Source organism: Bombina bombina, chromosome 10 (assembly GCF_027579735.1).
Source record: "Bombina bombina isolate aBomBom1 chromosome 10, aBomBom1.pri, whole genome shotgun sequence".
NCBI classification, from domain to species: domain Eukaryota; kingdom Metazoa; phylum Chordata; class Amphibia; order Anura; family Bombinatoridae; genus Bombina; species Bombina bombina.
Window position 1 is genome coordinate 17,808,670 of NC_069508.1, and position 18,475 is coordinate 17,827,144.

General features: G+C 36.9%; 1 protein-coding gene across 2 annotated transcripts in view; it reads right to left on the reverse strand.

Moving 5' to 3' along the window:
- Positions 1–684: 684 nt before the first annotated feature.
- The window catches only part of CFH (complement factor H), a 379,102-nt gene continuing 361,311 nt past the window's right edge, over positions 685–18,475 (reverse strand). The window contains exons 26-27 of one of the 2 annotated variants that reach the window (XM_053693829.1): positions 16,222–16,408; positions 685–978 (exon numbers count right to left, since the gene is read on the reverse strand). In XM_053693829.1, the coding sequence (XP_053549804.1) occupies positions 918–978; positions 16,222–16,408 (248 nt within the window). In that variant the 3' untranslated portion in view covers positions 685–917. The remainder of the gene's footprint in view (positions 979–16,221; positions 16,409–18,475) is intronic. The other variant, XM_053693830.1, reaches the window with a different exon arrangement.

Sequence of the window (18,475 nt, forward strand, 5' to 3'; positions counted from 1 at the left end):
GTTGTAGTGGTTTAGGGGTTTATAGTGTAAGGGGTTTACATTGCAATGGGGATCATGGTGGTTTAGATATTAATAGTGTAGGGCTGTGTAAAAGGGATCAGTAGGTGGGCTGCTTCTTTTAAAATATTGCCAGCATCAGAAAAGCATTGCCACCCACAGAGATGTATAGTAAATCGCCTCTCAGTAACACTGTCCCCAAACACTGACTTTAGCCCTTTTAAAAACGTCACTGGCATTCTCAATTGTGCAATGGATCCCTTTTTAAAATATCACCCATGCCATTATGCTTTTAACATCAGGGCCTGCGTATCATCCCTCCTATTTCCCACAGTCACATGTTACTTGTATGTCGCTGTTATGCCTGTCACAATGAGCTAGAAGAACTAACATGGATATTTGGTAGTTTTTAAATGATATGACATTATATTCTATAAGGAATTTTTTTTTCTTTTTTAACCCCACTGCCAAAAAGTATATTTTTCATAGAGAATCAGGATTTGAGTTATGATTGGAATTAAAGGGACAATAAACAGTAAACACTTTGAGATTTTATATAAAATGTTTAGTTATGGGTAATTTTTTAACAAAAATGAGAAAGCACTATAAAACAAATTATATAGATTATACACACATTACAGTTTGTTTATGTTTCCTGTTTTCTTTACACAATAAGACACAGACTCCTTTAATTGACAATAAATGCAGTTTAATGATATCACAGTCGTTTTATAGGACAATAGGACAACATGAAGAGTATTATACAGACATCAGGACATTTCATGTTTAAAAGTGAAGACTTCAGTTTATAGTAGATACGTGTTTAGCTCTGATTACACAAACAGGTGCCAGGCGCACTAGTGACGCAAGAGGTCAATCAGCCGTGTATTTTATATCTGCAGATCATAACAAAGACCCTTCTAGTTCAGGGAAATTCCTTTGTTTCTTTTCTTCCTGTTTTTCATCAAACTGATGTTTCTTCTACAAAAAAAGGGAAGAAAGGACATTTAGTGGATTAGTGAGGACGTTTAGGACATATCTTATTTTCACATAGTTTTGATGAGCCATTGTTTACAAATAATTTGGGAGCAGTATTACACAAGCAGTACACCAGAACTGCTTGTGCAATGATAAATGCTAACAGCGTAGGCTGTCAGCATTTATAGATGTGTGGCAGACATGATCCGCTACAGCGGATCATTTTCGTCCACACAGTGGTAAATCGGCCCCTATGTCTTGAGTCTGATGCACATTTAAGTGTTTATTGAACGCATTTAGGGCCAGAATACGAGTGGAGCGCAAACATTTGCACACAAGTGATAAGGGGTTTTATCGCAGGGGTTTACCACTTGTATTATGAGTTGAAAATAAAAACGATCGCTTCCACGCAATCACAATTTATGCTAGAAACATTACTGTGACTTCGGAGCTCTGATTAACTTTTGCGTAACTAAAAAGTTGCACAAAACACATTGAAGATATATTACAGTTACACTCATATTAACATTATCTAATAAAAACTGTTAACAAAACATATTGTACAAAAAAGTTCTAAAGGCTCAAAGATATAAGCTCTCAGGTGTTAGAAAAAAAGGCTGCAAAGGGCTTTAACATAGAGATAAATACATATACCTGTACATGTCTAAAGATGTGTATGTATGTATGTATATGTGTCTAAATATGTGTGCATATGTATTTATATATATATATAAAAAGATGTGTATAGATATGGCGCTGTTAATTTCCCGAATATATTGACAAGAGTGAAAAAAAAAATGGCAGTCATATAATGCATATCAAGCGCGATCAGTAGCCCTATATACTGAGTGCCTGATAGATGGTATTATGTAAAACAAATATAAGGAGAAGGTATATATATATCCAAGTATATTCAAAGATATATGTACAATGGTTTCAATAATTTCAATGATTATGGCGCAGCACTCTGAATTTGAAAAAATGAATATAAGTAATTTACTACTATGCCTATAATTGTGATAAGCATATGATAAAGGATAGAATAAAAAGTATAAAAGTGCGTTATCGCTGTATTGATATAAATGGCTATATTGGAGCCAAATTGATAGTATCTACAAATGATTGAAATGTGAAGTTAATAAACAATAATGATATGTTTTGTGTATTAGTTACAATTGATCCAATTTATATATGCTAGATAAATATTATTCTAAATTTAAAATATAAATATATGATATCACACTGGTTGCTATGCTATAGCAGTAAATACATAAACCTACAACCATCCGTATGGAAAGTACCGTGACCGTGCACTAAGTATATGCTATGCGAAATAGAGCTATACCGTATTACAATAGGACCCAAACCTAATAGTGATACAAACCATATGAAATGGGTCTATCATGCAATGATTAAACTACTAAACAGTAGAAATGCCAACAAAATGGTAATAATAATTATGGGATGGTAATCATTCGTGACTTAAACAAACACTCTGCCACTAATATACATAAGACAAAGTAAAGGACACAATAAGCGAATGTTCTATAGAGATATAGTCCTTATTAGTTCCCAATGGTGAATAAATAAAAAAAATAAACAGATGTCATGACAATTTTCTTTAAGCAACGGGTCCCGTTGGGAGCCTACTTACACTCCTTCACCTCAATCTTATGAGGTAAGTGCCGCGTAGTGCAAGGGGAATCCCTTCCGGGTATCAGCTGCGAGTTGAAGGTTAGCACTGTTCACCCTCGTTCCCGTGTTTATATGTCAAAAGGAGAGTAAGCAAACAATAGTGCAACTCTGTATATAAATTTCACACGATTTATTAAAGTAAAAAGATGTACCCTTACATTAAAAACCCTCAATAACATATGAGGTAATTCAAAGCTTATATTGCCATATACTTGTATCCCAGGAATGAGGTGTCTTATCTGTGAAGTGTGCACTCTGTGCAAACATATGGTAAAGGATTCTTATTGAGGGTTTTTAATGTAAGGGTACATCTTTTTACTTTAATAAATCGTGTGAAATTTATATACAGAGTTGCACTATTGTTTGCTTACTCTCCTTTTGACATATAAACACGGGAACGAGTGGTGAACAGTGCTAACCTTCAACTCGCAGCTGATACCCGGAAGGGATTCCCCTTGCACTACGCGGCACTTACCTCATAAGATTGAGGTGAAGGAGTGTAAGTAGGCTCCCAACGGGACCCGTTGCTTAAAGAAAATTGTCATGACATCTGTTTATTTTTTTTATTTATTCACCATTGGGAACTAATAAGGACTATATCTCTATAGAACATTCGCTTATTGTGTCCTTTACTTTGTCTTATGTATATTAGTGGCAGAGTGTTTGTTTAAGTCACGAATGATTACCATCCCATAATTATTATTACCATTTTGTTGGCATTTCTACTGTTTAGTAGTTTAATCATTGCATGATAGACCCATTTCATATGGTTTGTATCACTATTAGGTTTGGGTCCTATTGTAATACGGTATAGCTCTATTTCACATAGCATATACTTAGTGCACGGTCACGGTACTTTCCATACGGATGGTTGTAGGTTTATGTATTTACTGCTATAGCATAACAACCAGTGCGATTTCATATATTTATATTTTAAATTTAGAATAATATTTATCTAGCATATATAAATTGGATCAATTATAACTAACACACAAAACATATCATTATTGTTTATTAACTTCACATTTCAATCATTTTTAGATACTATCAATTTGGCTCCAATATAGCCATTTATATCAATACAGCGATAACGCACTTTTATACTTTTTATTCTATCCTTTATCATATGCTTATCACAATTATAGGCATAGTAGTAAATTACTTATATTCATTTTTTCAAATTCAGAGTGCTGCGCCATTAGAATCTTTTCCCTTATGTTCTTTGTATTTCTAAATAGGAATTGGAATTTGTGTATGTATGTATGTATATATATATATATATATATATATATATATATATATATATATATATATATATATATATATATATATATATATATATATATAGCCGAGAACAGGAGAGGGTATATGCACTCTCACCAAATACCATCAGCTGCCAGGGTGCTCTGTAGGAAAATTCATCAGCAAAATCAAAGAAAGCACTCACTGGTCTTCAGATAACATATCCAGATAAAATTTATTAGTGACGTTTCGGGACAAATAGCGTCCCTTCCTCTGACTAACAGAAACTACAAACAAACAAACTAATAAAGGCCTGTTAAACCCTCCCCTAAAGAGGCCACTAATGAATGGAGGCCATGTGCAAACACCTCAGGACTGTACCAATCTACAGAAAAATGTGTTATTAGAATAAAAACCTAATGTTAAATATGAAACTCGTGTAGCAAGTGTATATCAATCATAAATATATGTTTAAGTGAACAATAGTGTGTCAAACTTTAAGTGTACAAAAAATTACATATGTATCCCTCACATATAGTCCATAAGAATATATCCCTGGCGTAGTGGGAGCCCACAAATGGAACATTCCAACTTCAGGAGACACACGCCCCCGTGGGAGTAAATAATGCACAACCGGTATTGGATCTGAGTGATCAAATTAATAAGACCATCACCTAAATCAATATAAATAAAACAAAACAAATGTGAAGCAAATACATCCCTAGTCTGCGGCGCAAAACTGTCTCTATCACGGCCAAGGTCTATTTATGCTTGCAAACTCTGACAGTTCACAGAGCCGATAGCAGTGAAGTTCAGCCACTCCTACCTAGCTCTCATTGATTGGGTGTCAAAATAACAACAAACCCCTGATAGGCTCACAGCAGTAGTGGGAGTGCGCAAATAAACTCAACATGCTGATCGCAGTGACAGATAACCTATAGCACATAAATACTGTGCGAGCATACTAGTGTCCCCTCCATATCGTAAATAATGAAAAAGTGCCAACCGTTTCCGCCACATCAGTAGAGATAAAAGTATACACCTAGCCCAAAGAAATTCATAAAGAAAGAGACCGCTATCCGCACGATTGGGCCGATCACAATGACACTTAGTCACATCCACTCACATCTGACTCCAGATCTTCCAGCGAAGTAACCAAGGACATTAGAATGCCTCAATCGCCGTGACAACCTATCTGCGCTTGTATGACCTGACAGTATGCAGAGCCGGTCACAGTGAAGTTCAGCCACACCCCCCGACAAGCCACTGATAGGCTCACAGCTGTGATGGGAGTGCACTATTGAGCTCTCCATGCATATCGCAATAACACATAACATCCTCACTCAATAAAGACCCATCAGATCCGTGTGTGCTCATGTATATTCACCCAAGACAGCTATATATATCGTACAGCTTTTTATTGTATCACACAAAGTATGGGCAGACATCACAAACTAATGGTATCTCAATGCAATAGAACACAAACTTATCCAGTTTAATGTGCCAACTGTTTGTGCCACATTGGCCACAACTGCAAAAATAAAAGTACTAATGATAAGCAAAAAGACTATCAAAGATAAATGAAAATAAAAATAAAATATGAAAACATAAATGAAAAGGAGCTGCATAACCACTATTTACATATTAATATCATAGGGTATTCATGACATGATTAGACTGACACCCAATTACACCTACTCCTATCTGATTGGAATAAAACCAACTACTGATAGGCTTAAACAATCCAAAAAGAATTACACAACCAATGCCCATCTATCTCTGAAAGACCATAGGGCGACATGTGTGCTATAATGTTCCCCAAAATCATAAATCTAATAGTTAAATCATCAAATCTATAAGTAGCACCGTGTCCCCACTCACACGTTGCTGTAGGCATCACAGACCTACATATCACTAACCTACATATCACTGTCATTGATAGCGTTCAATCATAATGTGAGAAACCAAACAAAATAAAATATAAATAAAAATAAAAATTAAAAAATATTATTGTGCTATTGCATAGCATACACCAATCGAACAGAAGATACCCACCTCAATCCACAGGATCACAACACCATACTTACTATCAATACCGTATCAGTACCGAACAACGAGGGCATAATATCCATCGTAAATAATTTAGATAGCCCCCAATCATGAAAACTCACCAACACACCATAGGGGCTCAACCACCGCCAGGCGAAAATAAAGTCAGGACAAGATAAGCAAATAGTTATTGTGAAATAGTGATGTGTGCACACAAAACAACAATATAACAATAAACATAGATCATCATATAAAATGACCCCAAAGAAGGGCCAAAAATTAAAAACAATGGTCCTATACATAAATCAATATAATGTAAAACACATTACAACAGTTATTATAGACAAACAATCCAAGGTCAATGTTAGACTGATGTAAGAGGAAGAAATAAAGAAATGAAAAAAGGGGGGGGGAAGGAACAGGAAAAAAGAAAAAAGGAGAGAGAAGGAAAAAGAAAGGAGGAAAAAAGAAAAAATGGAAGAAAAAGGAAGAAAAAAGAAAAGAGATGAATGGTATCATAAGCTCTCATCAAGGCAAGGATCATGGACCCTCATAATGGGTAGATCATAAGTCATCATTATTCCTCCTAGGAAAGACTACCATCATGTTTACATATTCAGTCTTCAGATCATAGGTCATCATTATTCATCATAGGAAAGACTGCCATCCTGTTTGCATATTCAGTCCTCCAGGGGCTAGAGTTCCAAGTTCATGGATCCATCTTGCTTCTTTCTGAAGAAGAATCTTTGCTCTGTTTCCACCTCTGTTTGGAACTGGAACATGATCAATTATACGAAAACGTAGATCTGTGACAGTGTGTTGATTTTCCAAGAAATGTCGTGCTACTGGTTGTTCTGCCTTATTGTTCTTCAGGGCAGCTCTAATAGCTGACCGATGGTTCGCCATCCGGGTCCGGTCATCGTCAATCGTCTTGCCCACATAGAATAATCCACATGGACAGTTCAAAAGGTAGATGATGTATGTAGTTGTACAGGTCAAGAAGTATTTAATGTTGTACTTTTTCCGTCTTTCCGGATGTTGGAACGTCTTACCTGCATGCATGCTGTTACAGGTCACGCAGCCCAAACATTTGAAGCAACCATTTTTTCGTTTTAGCCAAGACTCTTTATCAGTGGGTGAATGGTAGTCAGCTTTCATTAGATGGTCCTTCAGGCTCTTCCCTCTCCTATATGCCAGTCGTGGAGCATTCCAATGCGTAAATGGCAAAGACCCATCGGCCTGAATCAGTCTCCATTCTTCCTTAATGGCATTCGCTAGGAGATGTTGGTCCGGGGTATATGTTGTGACAAAAGTGAGTTGTGACATCTTTTCCGTTGTGTGTGTCTTGTCATCTGATTCTCCATTCACTGCTTGGTTACGCATTAAGCGTAGAAACGGCTTTTTGTAACCCCGTTGTGCAAATCTGTCAATCATTTCATTCAGCTGTGTATCACACTTTATTGTATCCGTATTGTTACGGATCACCCTCTGAAATTGGGCTTTAGGGATGTTCCGGATTAATGATGGTTGATGGCAACTATCAGCGTGTAATATAGAGTTACGATCCGTTTTCTTCCTGAATAGGGTGGTACCTAATGTTCCATTGGTTTTGTATACTCTCACATCGAGATAGTCGACAGATGTATAATCAGCTACATGTTGGAATCTGATGGTGCTGTTGATCATGTTTAGAGATTCAATCCATGTGTTGAATGACTCCATACCATCTTGCCAGACCAGGAACAAATCATCTATATATCTGCGATAAAATTTTATGGCAGGATTATCATACACTCGCATTTGGATGGTTTCATATTCTGCCATAAATAGATTCGCCAGCGATGGGGCCACATTGGACCCCATCGCTGTACCTGCTATCTGTAGGTAGAATTTCTTATCAAATCGAAAGAAGTTTTCTCTTAAACAGATGGACAACAGTTCCAGGAGAACTTCCTCTGGGGGGCCGACATACGGAGTGCGCCTCAAGCTGGTGGACACTGCTGCTATCCCTAATGTATGAGGGATAACAGTATATAGGCTTGAAACGTCCATTGTCACCAATAGGTCATTATCAGTGATATCCCTTAATTCCAATATATCCCGTATAAACATGGATGAATCACGTGTATAGGATCTCATACATTGTACAATGGGTTGTAGGTAATGGTCAGTGTAGATTGCCAAAGATTGTAAAAGTGAACCCCTTGCCGAGACGATCGGTCTACCCGGTGGGTTGTGCAAATCTTTATGGACCTTAGGCAACGTGTAGAGAACCGGGGTAATAGGAAAGTCTCTTTGAAGGAATCTTGCTTCATGCTCAGAAATCATGCATGTCAAAATTTTATGGTCAATCTCACGTTTAAGTTTTAATGTAGGATCACCAGGTAAGATCTTGTAGGTAGTGGTGTCTGAGAGTTGACGAAGAATCTCAGTTCTGTAATCATCTGCGTTCATGACCACAACCCCACCGCCCTTATCCGCAGGGCGAATCACGATGGACTCATCTTCTCTGAGTGTTTTCAGAGCCCTTTGTTCATCTTTCGTTAGACATCAGTCTAACATTGACCTTGGATTGTTTGTCTATAATAACTGTTGTAATGTGTTTTACATTATATTGATTTATGTATAGGACCATTGTTTTAATTTTTGGCCCTTCTTTGGGGTCATTTTATATGATGATCTATGTTTATTGTTATATTGTTGTTTTGTGTGCACACATCACTATTTCACAATAACTAAAACGTGAGATTGACCATAAAATTTTGACATGGAAAGAGACAGGCATGATTTCTGCCGTTTCAAGCCTATATACTGTTATCCCTCATACATTAGGGATAGCAGCAGTGTCCACCAGCTTGAGGCGCACTCCGTATGTCGGCCCCCCAGAGGAAGTTCTCCTGGAACTGTTGTCCATCTGTTTAAGAGAAAACTTCTTTCAATTTGATAAGAAATTCTACCTACAGATAGCAGGTACAGCGATGGGGTCCAATGTGGCCCCATCGCTGGCGAATCTATTTATGGCAGAATATGAAACCATCCAAATGCGAGTGTATGATAATCCTGCCATAAAATTTTATCGCAGATATATAGATGATTTGTTCCTGGTCTGGCAAGATGGTATGGAGTCATTCAACACATGGATTGAATCTCTAAACATGATCAACAGCACCATCAGATTCCAACATGTAGCTGATTAAACATCTGTCGACTATCTCAATGTGAGAGTATACAAAACCAATGGAACATTAGGTACCACCCTATTCAGGAAGAAAACGGATCGTAACTCTATATTACACGCTGATAGTTGCCATCAACCATCATTAATCCGGATCATCCCTAAAGCCCAATTTCAGAGGGTGATCCGTAACAATACGGATACAATAAAGTGTGATACACAGCTGAATGAAATGATTGACAGATTTGCACAACGGGGTTACAAAAAGCCGTTTCTACGCTTAATGCGTAACCAAGCAGTGGATGGAGAATCAGATGACAAGACACACACAACGGAAAAGATGTCACAACTCACTTTTGTCACAACATATACCCCGGACCAACATCTCCTAGCGAATGCCATTAAGGAAGAATGGAGACTGATTCAGGCCGATGGGTCTTTGCCATTTACGCATTGGAATGCTCCATGACTGGCATATAGGAGAGGGAAGAGCCTGAAGGACCATCTAATGAAAGCTGACTACCATTCACCCACTGATAAAGAGTCTTGGCTAAAACGAAAAAATGGTTGCTTCAAATGTTTGGGCTGCGTGACCTGTAACATCATGCATGCAGGCAAGACGTTCCAACATCCGGAAAGATGGAAAAAGTACAACATTAAATACTTCTTGACCTGTACAACTACATACATCATCTACCTTTTGAACTGTCCATGTGGATTATTCTATGTGGGCAAGACGATTGACGATGCCCGGACCCGGATGGCGAACCATCGGTCAGCTATTAGAGCTGCCCTGAAGAAAAATAAGGCAGAACAACCAGTAGCACAACATTTCTTGGAAAATCAACACACTGTCACAGATCTACGTTTTCGTATAATTGATCATGTTCCAGTTCCAAACAGAGGTGGAAACAGAGCAAAGATTCTTCTTCAGAAAGAAGCAAGATGGATCCATGAACTTGGAACTCTAGCCCCTGGAGGACTGAATATGCAAACAGGATGGCAGTCTTTCCTATGATGAATAATGATGACCTATGATCTGAAGGACTGAATATGTAAACATGATGGTAGTCTTTCCTAGGAGGAATAATGATGACTTATGATCTACCCATTATGAAGGTCCATGATCCTTGCCTTGATGAGAGCTTATGATACCATTCATCTCTTTTCTTTTTTCTTCCTTTTTCTTCCATTTTTTCTTTTTTCCTCCTTTCTTTTTCCTTCTCTCTCCTTTTTTCTTTTTTCCTGTTCCCTCCCCCCCCTTTTTTCATTTCTTTATTTCTTCCTCTTACATCAGTCTAACATTGACCTTGGATTGTTTGTCTATAATAACTGTTGTAATGTGTTTTACATTATATTGATTTATGTATAGGACCATTGTTTTTAATTTTTGGCCCTTCTTTGGGGTCATTTTATATGATGATCTATGTTTATTGTTATCTTGTTGTTTTGTGTGCACACATCACTATTTCACAATAACTATTTGCTTATCTTGTCCTGACTTTATTTTCGCCTGGCGGTGGTTGAGCCCCTATGGTGTGTTGGTGAGTTTTCATGATTGGGGGCTATCTAAATTGTTTACAATGGATATTATGCCCTTGTTGTTCGGTACTGATACGGTATTGATAGTAAGTATGGTGTTGTGATCCTGTGGATTGAGGTGGGTACCTTCTGTTCGATTGGTGTATGCTTTGCAATAGCACAATAATATTTTTTAATTTTAATTTTTATTTATATTTTATTTTGTTTGGTTTCTCACATTATGATTGAACGCTATCAATGACAGTGATATGTAGGTTAGTGATATGTAGGTCTGTGATGCCTACAGCAACGTGTGAGTGGGGACACGGTGCTACTTATAGATTTGATGATTTAACTATTAGATTTATGATTTTGGGGAACATTATAGCACACATGTCGTCCTATGGTCTTTCAGAGATAGATGGGCATTGGTTGTGTAATTTTTTTTGGATTGTTTAAGCCTATCAGTAGTTGGTTTTATTCCAATCAGATAGGAGTAGGTGTGATTGGGTGTCAGTCTAATCATGTCATGAATACCCTATGATATTAATATGTAAATAGTGGTTATGCAGCTCCTTTTCATTTATGTTTTCATATTTTATTTTTATTTTCATCTATCTTTGATAGTCTTTTTGCTTATCATTAGTACTTTTATTTTTGCAGTTGTGGCCGATGTGGCAGAAACAGTTGGCACATTAAACTGGATAAGTTTGTGTTCTATTGCATTGAGATACCATTAGTTTGTGATGTCTGCCCATACTTTGTGTGATACAATAAAAAGCTGTACAATATATATAGCTGTCTTGGGTGAATATACATGAGCACACACGGATCTGATGGGTCTTTATTGAGTGAGGATGTTATGTGTTATTGCGATATGCATGGAGAGCTCACTAGTGCACTCCCATCACAGCTGTGAGCCTATCAGTGGCTTGTCGGGGGGTGTGGCTGAACTTCACTGTGACCGGCTCTGCATACTGTCAGGTCATACAAGCGCAGATAGGTTGTCACGGCGATTGAGACATTCTAATGTCCTTGGTTACTTCGCTGGAAGATCTGGAGTCAGATGTGAGTGGATGTGACTAAGTGTCATTGTGATCGGCCCAATCGTGTGGATAGCGGTCTCTTTCTTTATGAATTTCTTTGGGCTAGGTGTATACTTTTATCTCTACTGATGTGGCGGAAACGGTTGGCACTTTTTCATTATTTACGATATGGAGGGGACACTAGTATGCTCGCACAGTATTTATGTGCTATAGGTTATCTGTCACTGCGATCAGCATGTTGAGTTTATTTGCGCACTCCCACTACTGCTGTGAGCCTATCAGGGGTTTGTTGTTATTTTGACACCCAATCAATGAGAGCTAGGTAGGAGTGGCTGAACTTCACTGCTATCGGCTCTGTGAACTGTCAGAACTGTCAGAGTTTGCAAGCATAAATAGACCTTGGCCGTGATAGAGACAGTTTTGCGCCGCAGACTAGGGATGTATTTGCTTCACATTTGTTTTGTTTTATTTATATTGATTTAGGTGATGGTCTTATTAATTTGATCACTCAGATCCAATACCGGTTGTGCATTATTTACTCCCACGGGGGCGTGTGTCTCCTGAAGTTGGAATGTTCCATTTGTGGGCTCCCACTACGCCAGGGATATATTCTTATGGACTATATGTGAGGGATACATATGTAATTTTTTGTACACTTAAAGTTTGACACACTATTGTTCACTTAAACATATATTTATGATTGATATACACTTGCTCCATGAGTTTCATATTTAACATTAGGTATTTATTCTAATAACACATTTTTCTGTAGATTCTTACAGTCCTGAGGTGTTTGCACACGGCCTCCATTCATTGGTGGCCTCTTTAGGGGAGGGTTTAACAGGCCTTTATTAGTTTGTTTGTTTGTAGTTTCTGTTGGCCAGAGGAAGGGACGCTATTTGTCCCGAAACGTCACTAATAAATTTTATCTGGATATGTTATCTGAAGACCAGTGAGTGCTTTCTTTGATTTTGCTGATATATATATATATATATATATATATATATATATATATATATATATATATATATATATATATATATATATATATATATATATATATATATATATAAAGGTATGGATATATATTGTACCAAAATACCATCATATATGTATAAATATGTATTTATGAATAAATAGAATAAATAGAACATATTCTGTGTATACACACACACATGCATACATACACACATACACACATACACAAACAAATAAACACAAATATACGAATACACACTCATACATACATACACACACATACATGCACACATACAAATATACACAAAAAAATACATATATACACACATACATACACACACACACACATACATACACACACACACATAAATACTCACACATATATATATATATATATATATATATATATATATATACATACACACACATAAATACACACATATATATATATATATATATATATATACACACACACACACATACACACACATAAATACATACATATATATATATATATATATATATATATATATATATATATATATATACACGCACACATATATACACATACATACATACACACACACACTCAATAAGAAGGTGATGTGAAACAGGTGAGGCAATAGTGTAATCATAGTATATAAAGACCCCCCAAAAATGACTTAGTCCTTCAAGAGCAAGGATGGATCGAGGCTCACCAATCTACCAACTGATGCTTTAGCGTATAATCCAACAATTTGAGAACAACATTCCACAAAGACAAATTGGTAGGATTTTGGGCATTTCACCTTCTACAGTGCACAATATAATTAAAAGACTCAAGAGGGCTGAATTATCAAGCTCCAAACGGAACTTGTTGCCCTCTGTTTCTAAAGACCACTGCTCCATAACCTGTCCGCCTGCTCTGAGGAAGCGGACAGACTTCGCTGGAAATCAACCCAATCGAATACGATCAGGTTGATTGATACCCCTGCTAGCGGCCCCGAATCAGCAGAGGGCGGCATTGCACCAGCAATTCACAAGAACTGCTTGTGCAATGCTGAATGCGGAGAGCGTATGCTACGCTGATCGGATCATGTTGGACAGACATTTGATTAATCGGCCCCAAGGAATCCGATCAAATCTCGGTGTGTAAAGGGCAAAGCTGAAAACTACTTCTGAATGTGCGTGATCTCTGATCCCTCAGAAGTCACTGTTTCAAAAACCATCATGAGTCTGTAATGGATATCCTGACATGGGCTCAGGAATACTTTAGTAAACCTTTGTCAGTCAACACCATTCGCTGCTGCATCCACAGATGCAAGTTAAGGCTTTACTATGCAAAGCAGAAGCCATACATCAACACTGTCCGAAGCACCGCTGACTTCTCTGGGCTCGTTCTCATCTGAGATGGACAGTAGCTCGGTGGAATTGTGTTTTATTAAATAGTTTTTTGAAAAAACATCCATCATGTTCTATAGGTTAAAGAGTAGAAGCACCATCCAAGCCGTTATCAACGTCAGGTCCAAAAGCCAGTGTCTGTTATGGTATGGGGGTGTGTCAGTGCCCATGACATGAGTAACTTGCACATCTGTGACGGCACCATTCATGCATAAAGATATGTATAAATTTTGGAGCAACGTAAGCTGCCATCCAGACATCGTCTTTTCCAGGGACATCCCTGCATTTTACAGCAGGACAACGTCAAACCACATTCTGCCCAGATTACAAACACATGGTTGCGTAAGCAGAGAGTGTGGGTGCTAGCATGGCCTACCTGCAGTCCTGACCTGTCTCCGATTGAAATGTTTGGTGCTTTATGAAGCACAAAATAAGGCAACGAAGGCCCTTTACAGTTGACCAGCTGAAGACATTCATAATGGATGAATGGGGGAAAATTCTGCTTGCTAAATTTATCTAACTGGTGTCTTCAATGCCCAAACGCTTAATACGTGTTATTAAAAGAAAAGGTGATGTTACACAGTGGTAAACAGTCGACTGTCCCAACTTTCTTGGAGTGTGCTGCAGTCATTAGATTTGAAATGAGTGTTATTTTCAAAAATACATTAAATTCACAAAGTAAAACATCAAATAATGAGTTAATAATGTGTTTTCAATAAATGACTCTTTTTTGCTTGTTTTTTTGCATTTTCCATACTTTCCCAACTTTTTTGGAATTGGGGTTGTACATACACACACACATATATACATACACACTATATACATACACACAAGCACACATACATACATATCACTTATAAACATACAAACACACACACACATACATATCACACACATATATACATACACACTATATACATACACACAAGCACACATACATACATATCACTTATAAACATACAAACACACACACATACATATCACACATATATATACATACACACTATATAAATACACACAAGCACACATACATACATATCACTTATAAACATACAAACACATACACATACATATCACACACACATATACATACACACACATACACACAAGCACACATACATACATATCACTTATACACATACAAACATACATATAACACACACATATACATACACATACACATATATAAATACACATATGCATACACACATATATACACATATACATTATTTATTTGTATGTGTGTATTTGTATGTGTGTATGTGATATTTATTTGTGTATATATGTGTGTGTATGTGTATTTTTATGTGTGTGTGTCTTTCTATGTGTGTATGTATGTATGTATGTGTGTATACATGTGTGTCTGTATATATGTGTATATTTGTATCACATGCACACATACATATCACATACACACATTACCTACACACATACATATCACATACACACATACATATCACATACACACATTACCTACACACATACATATCACATACACACATAAATATCACATACACACACATATATGCACACACATACACACATGAATTTGATAGGACAGACAATTTTAAACAACTTTCCAATTCACTTTTACCATCAAATTTGCTTTGTTCTCTTGGTATTCTTAGTTGAAAGCTAAACCTAGGTAGGCTCATATGCTAATTTCTAAGCCCTTGAAGGCCGCCTCTTATCTGAATGCTTTTGACTGTTTTTACAGCTAGAGGGTGTTAGTTCATGTGTGCCATATAGATAAAATTGTGCTCATGCCTGTGGAGTTACATATGAGAGGGCACTGATTGGTTAAAATGCAAGTCTGTCAAATGATCTGAGATAAGGGGGCAGTCTGCAGAAGCTTTACACAAACAGGAGCAAGCTGGAATAGGTATACACCAGTATACTCCTAAAACTTTGGGGCTTGATTAGGAGTCTAAAAATCAGCACAATGTTATTTAAAAATAAGCAAAACTATACATTTTTTAAAAAAAAACAAACTATATGAGCTACATAAATGGATAATCTACAAAGCATTTAGGCAAAGAAAAAACTAGCGTATAATGTCCCTTTAATGAAATATTTAGTACATCTTGTACTATTTAGTTTTTGTGTTTGAGAGGGTTGAATTACAGTAAAATATTAACAATGATTTAACGCTTTACTCACTTGCACAGCTTAGTGGGATACTCAATTTTTCCCTGTCTGCATTTTTTAGTTACTGTTTTCTTCTCATATCCAGGTTTGCAAGTAAATTCTATCAATGCTCCATTCTCAAAATAATGTGCATTTCTATGATTTGGGGATATTTCTAAATTATTTGTATCAAGGTCCCTTTGGTTGATGTAACAGGCATCTGCAAAATGAAAGTACAAAGTTGTTCTTGGGCCGTTACAACTAGTGCTGTCTGCAAATCTTTTTTATTTAGCAAATGTGAAATAAGGAAAGAGAGATCAGTATTGTCATAAAATTAAAGTGACACAAAACTGCAATGTATATTGAATAGCAAGTGCAGAAGAAAAAGCTCTGCATAAAGTATATCTTAAAGTGATTGTAAACTCCCCCCTTTGTATAAAGAGATCCAGAATGTTAGTGATATTTTAGATGGAATTTAATTCATTAGTTGTAATGAAGATGTGCTGTAACTTATGTAGTGATGACATTCTAATACTCTGCACTTCAAAAGTATTTTCTTTTTTGTGAGCAAACAGTTTGAAATGTTCTCCAATCAGTGCTATAGCTACAACAAAAGTGCCGTATGGCTAGAACACTGATTGGAGAATAGTTCAAACTATTAGCTCACAAAAAAGTTAAGTTATAGCGCATCGTTATTACAATTGATTAATTAAACTTCATCTAAAATATCACTTACATTCTGATAGTTTACCCATCACTTTAACCTCCCTGGTCCTTCCTGCTCGGCATCTGGGATTTGGAACCGTTACACTGATACATATTACACGTATGTGCGTGAAGATGAACAGAACAAATGTTCTTCACTATAAAGTTGAAGTCTTCATGCCTTACCCACACACCAGAACAAGCCAATATAAGGGATCCTGGTTTATCTGTGGACTGCTGGTACCATACCGGTATTCACAAGGATTTGATAAACTTTGAGAAGCATTTTGGAGCCAGAAAATTGACCAATAGAACTAGAACGTGCTATTGGACAGATCTTTCAATCCCAAGTATATTTATATAAATCTCTATTAAATCTGCAGGGTCAGATTCAGAAGCTCTAGGGGAGATGTCTCTAAAACTTGCTGCAAGATTTCAGTTTTAAGTGTTCCCTTAAACCCATCTGTTCAGGGATATATACAATGTAAATGGACTTTTCCTACTTGATGTCACCCTCAGATCATTTATATTTCCCTTCAACTTGTCTCCATGCACTGCCTTTAGCCTATAGGCTCACAAGCCAACCTTTCCTGTAAATCACCCTGTATAAAGATGGTGTAAGTCCGGTGGTAGATGTATAATTGCCTTATTGTAAATATTACTCTGTTAGAATGCACCTGATGTCATATGGGTAGGACATATGTTTGGCACTTAATAAATATATAATAATTATTAATAATAATAATACAGGTAGGCCCGGATTGGCCATAGGACATACAGGGAAAATGCCTGGTGGGCCGGGCTCTTATGTGGGCCTTGCTGCTATATAAAGGCCCCACCCTCTCTTAAAATAGGTAACAATAGTAAAAAAGCTGCTACAGTCTGGCTATTTTGTAAAGTAGAAAGTACATTTTCTGCCTTGCTGTTAAGCAGAGGTGCTGCAGAATAAGAGGTCGGGTCTGCTATGGATACCTAGCTGAAAGAAGTCTAACTGATGTGGGCTGCTCCACTTTAAATGCCCGGGCCTATTTTTGTTGGTAAAATATTAAAAATAGTTGTCTAATTTACATGTTACCCAATGGAAGTTAAAACACCCAGCAACTGTTAGCTTATAAATAATAACTTTTATTACCACACTTAATAGCACTCAATTGGAGGGAAAGAAATTGTTGAGTTGGCACTGCTACCCTGATATATGAACAGATACTGCAAATATGTCAGTTAGTCAGTTATCAGAACTTCCTCAATGGCATGGCAGAAAATACAGCGAACTGTATATACAAATATAAGGCCAGATTATAAGAGCCATGCTAACTGTTGTACACAAGCAATTAGGGGTTTATCTAGGCTATGTGCACATGTCAGAAGTAGCGTGTGTATTACAAATTGAAAGTAAGCAAGTTTGCTTGAGTGCAATTGAATTTAACGTGCGGTAGGATAGCGTAGGACTTCAGAGCTCTGGTTAACTGTTATGTGAGATAAAACACATCAAAAATGCATTTAAAAGTACAGTTACACTCATAATAGCACTGTCTAATAAAAATAATGAAAATAAATATTGCAAAAAAATTATAGATATTCC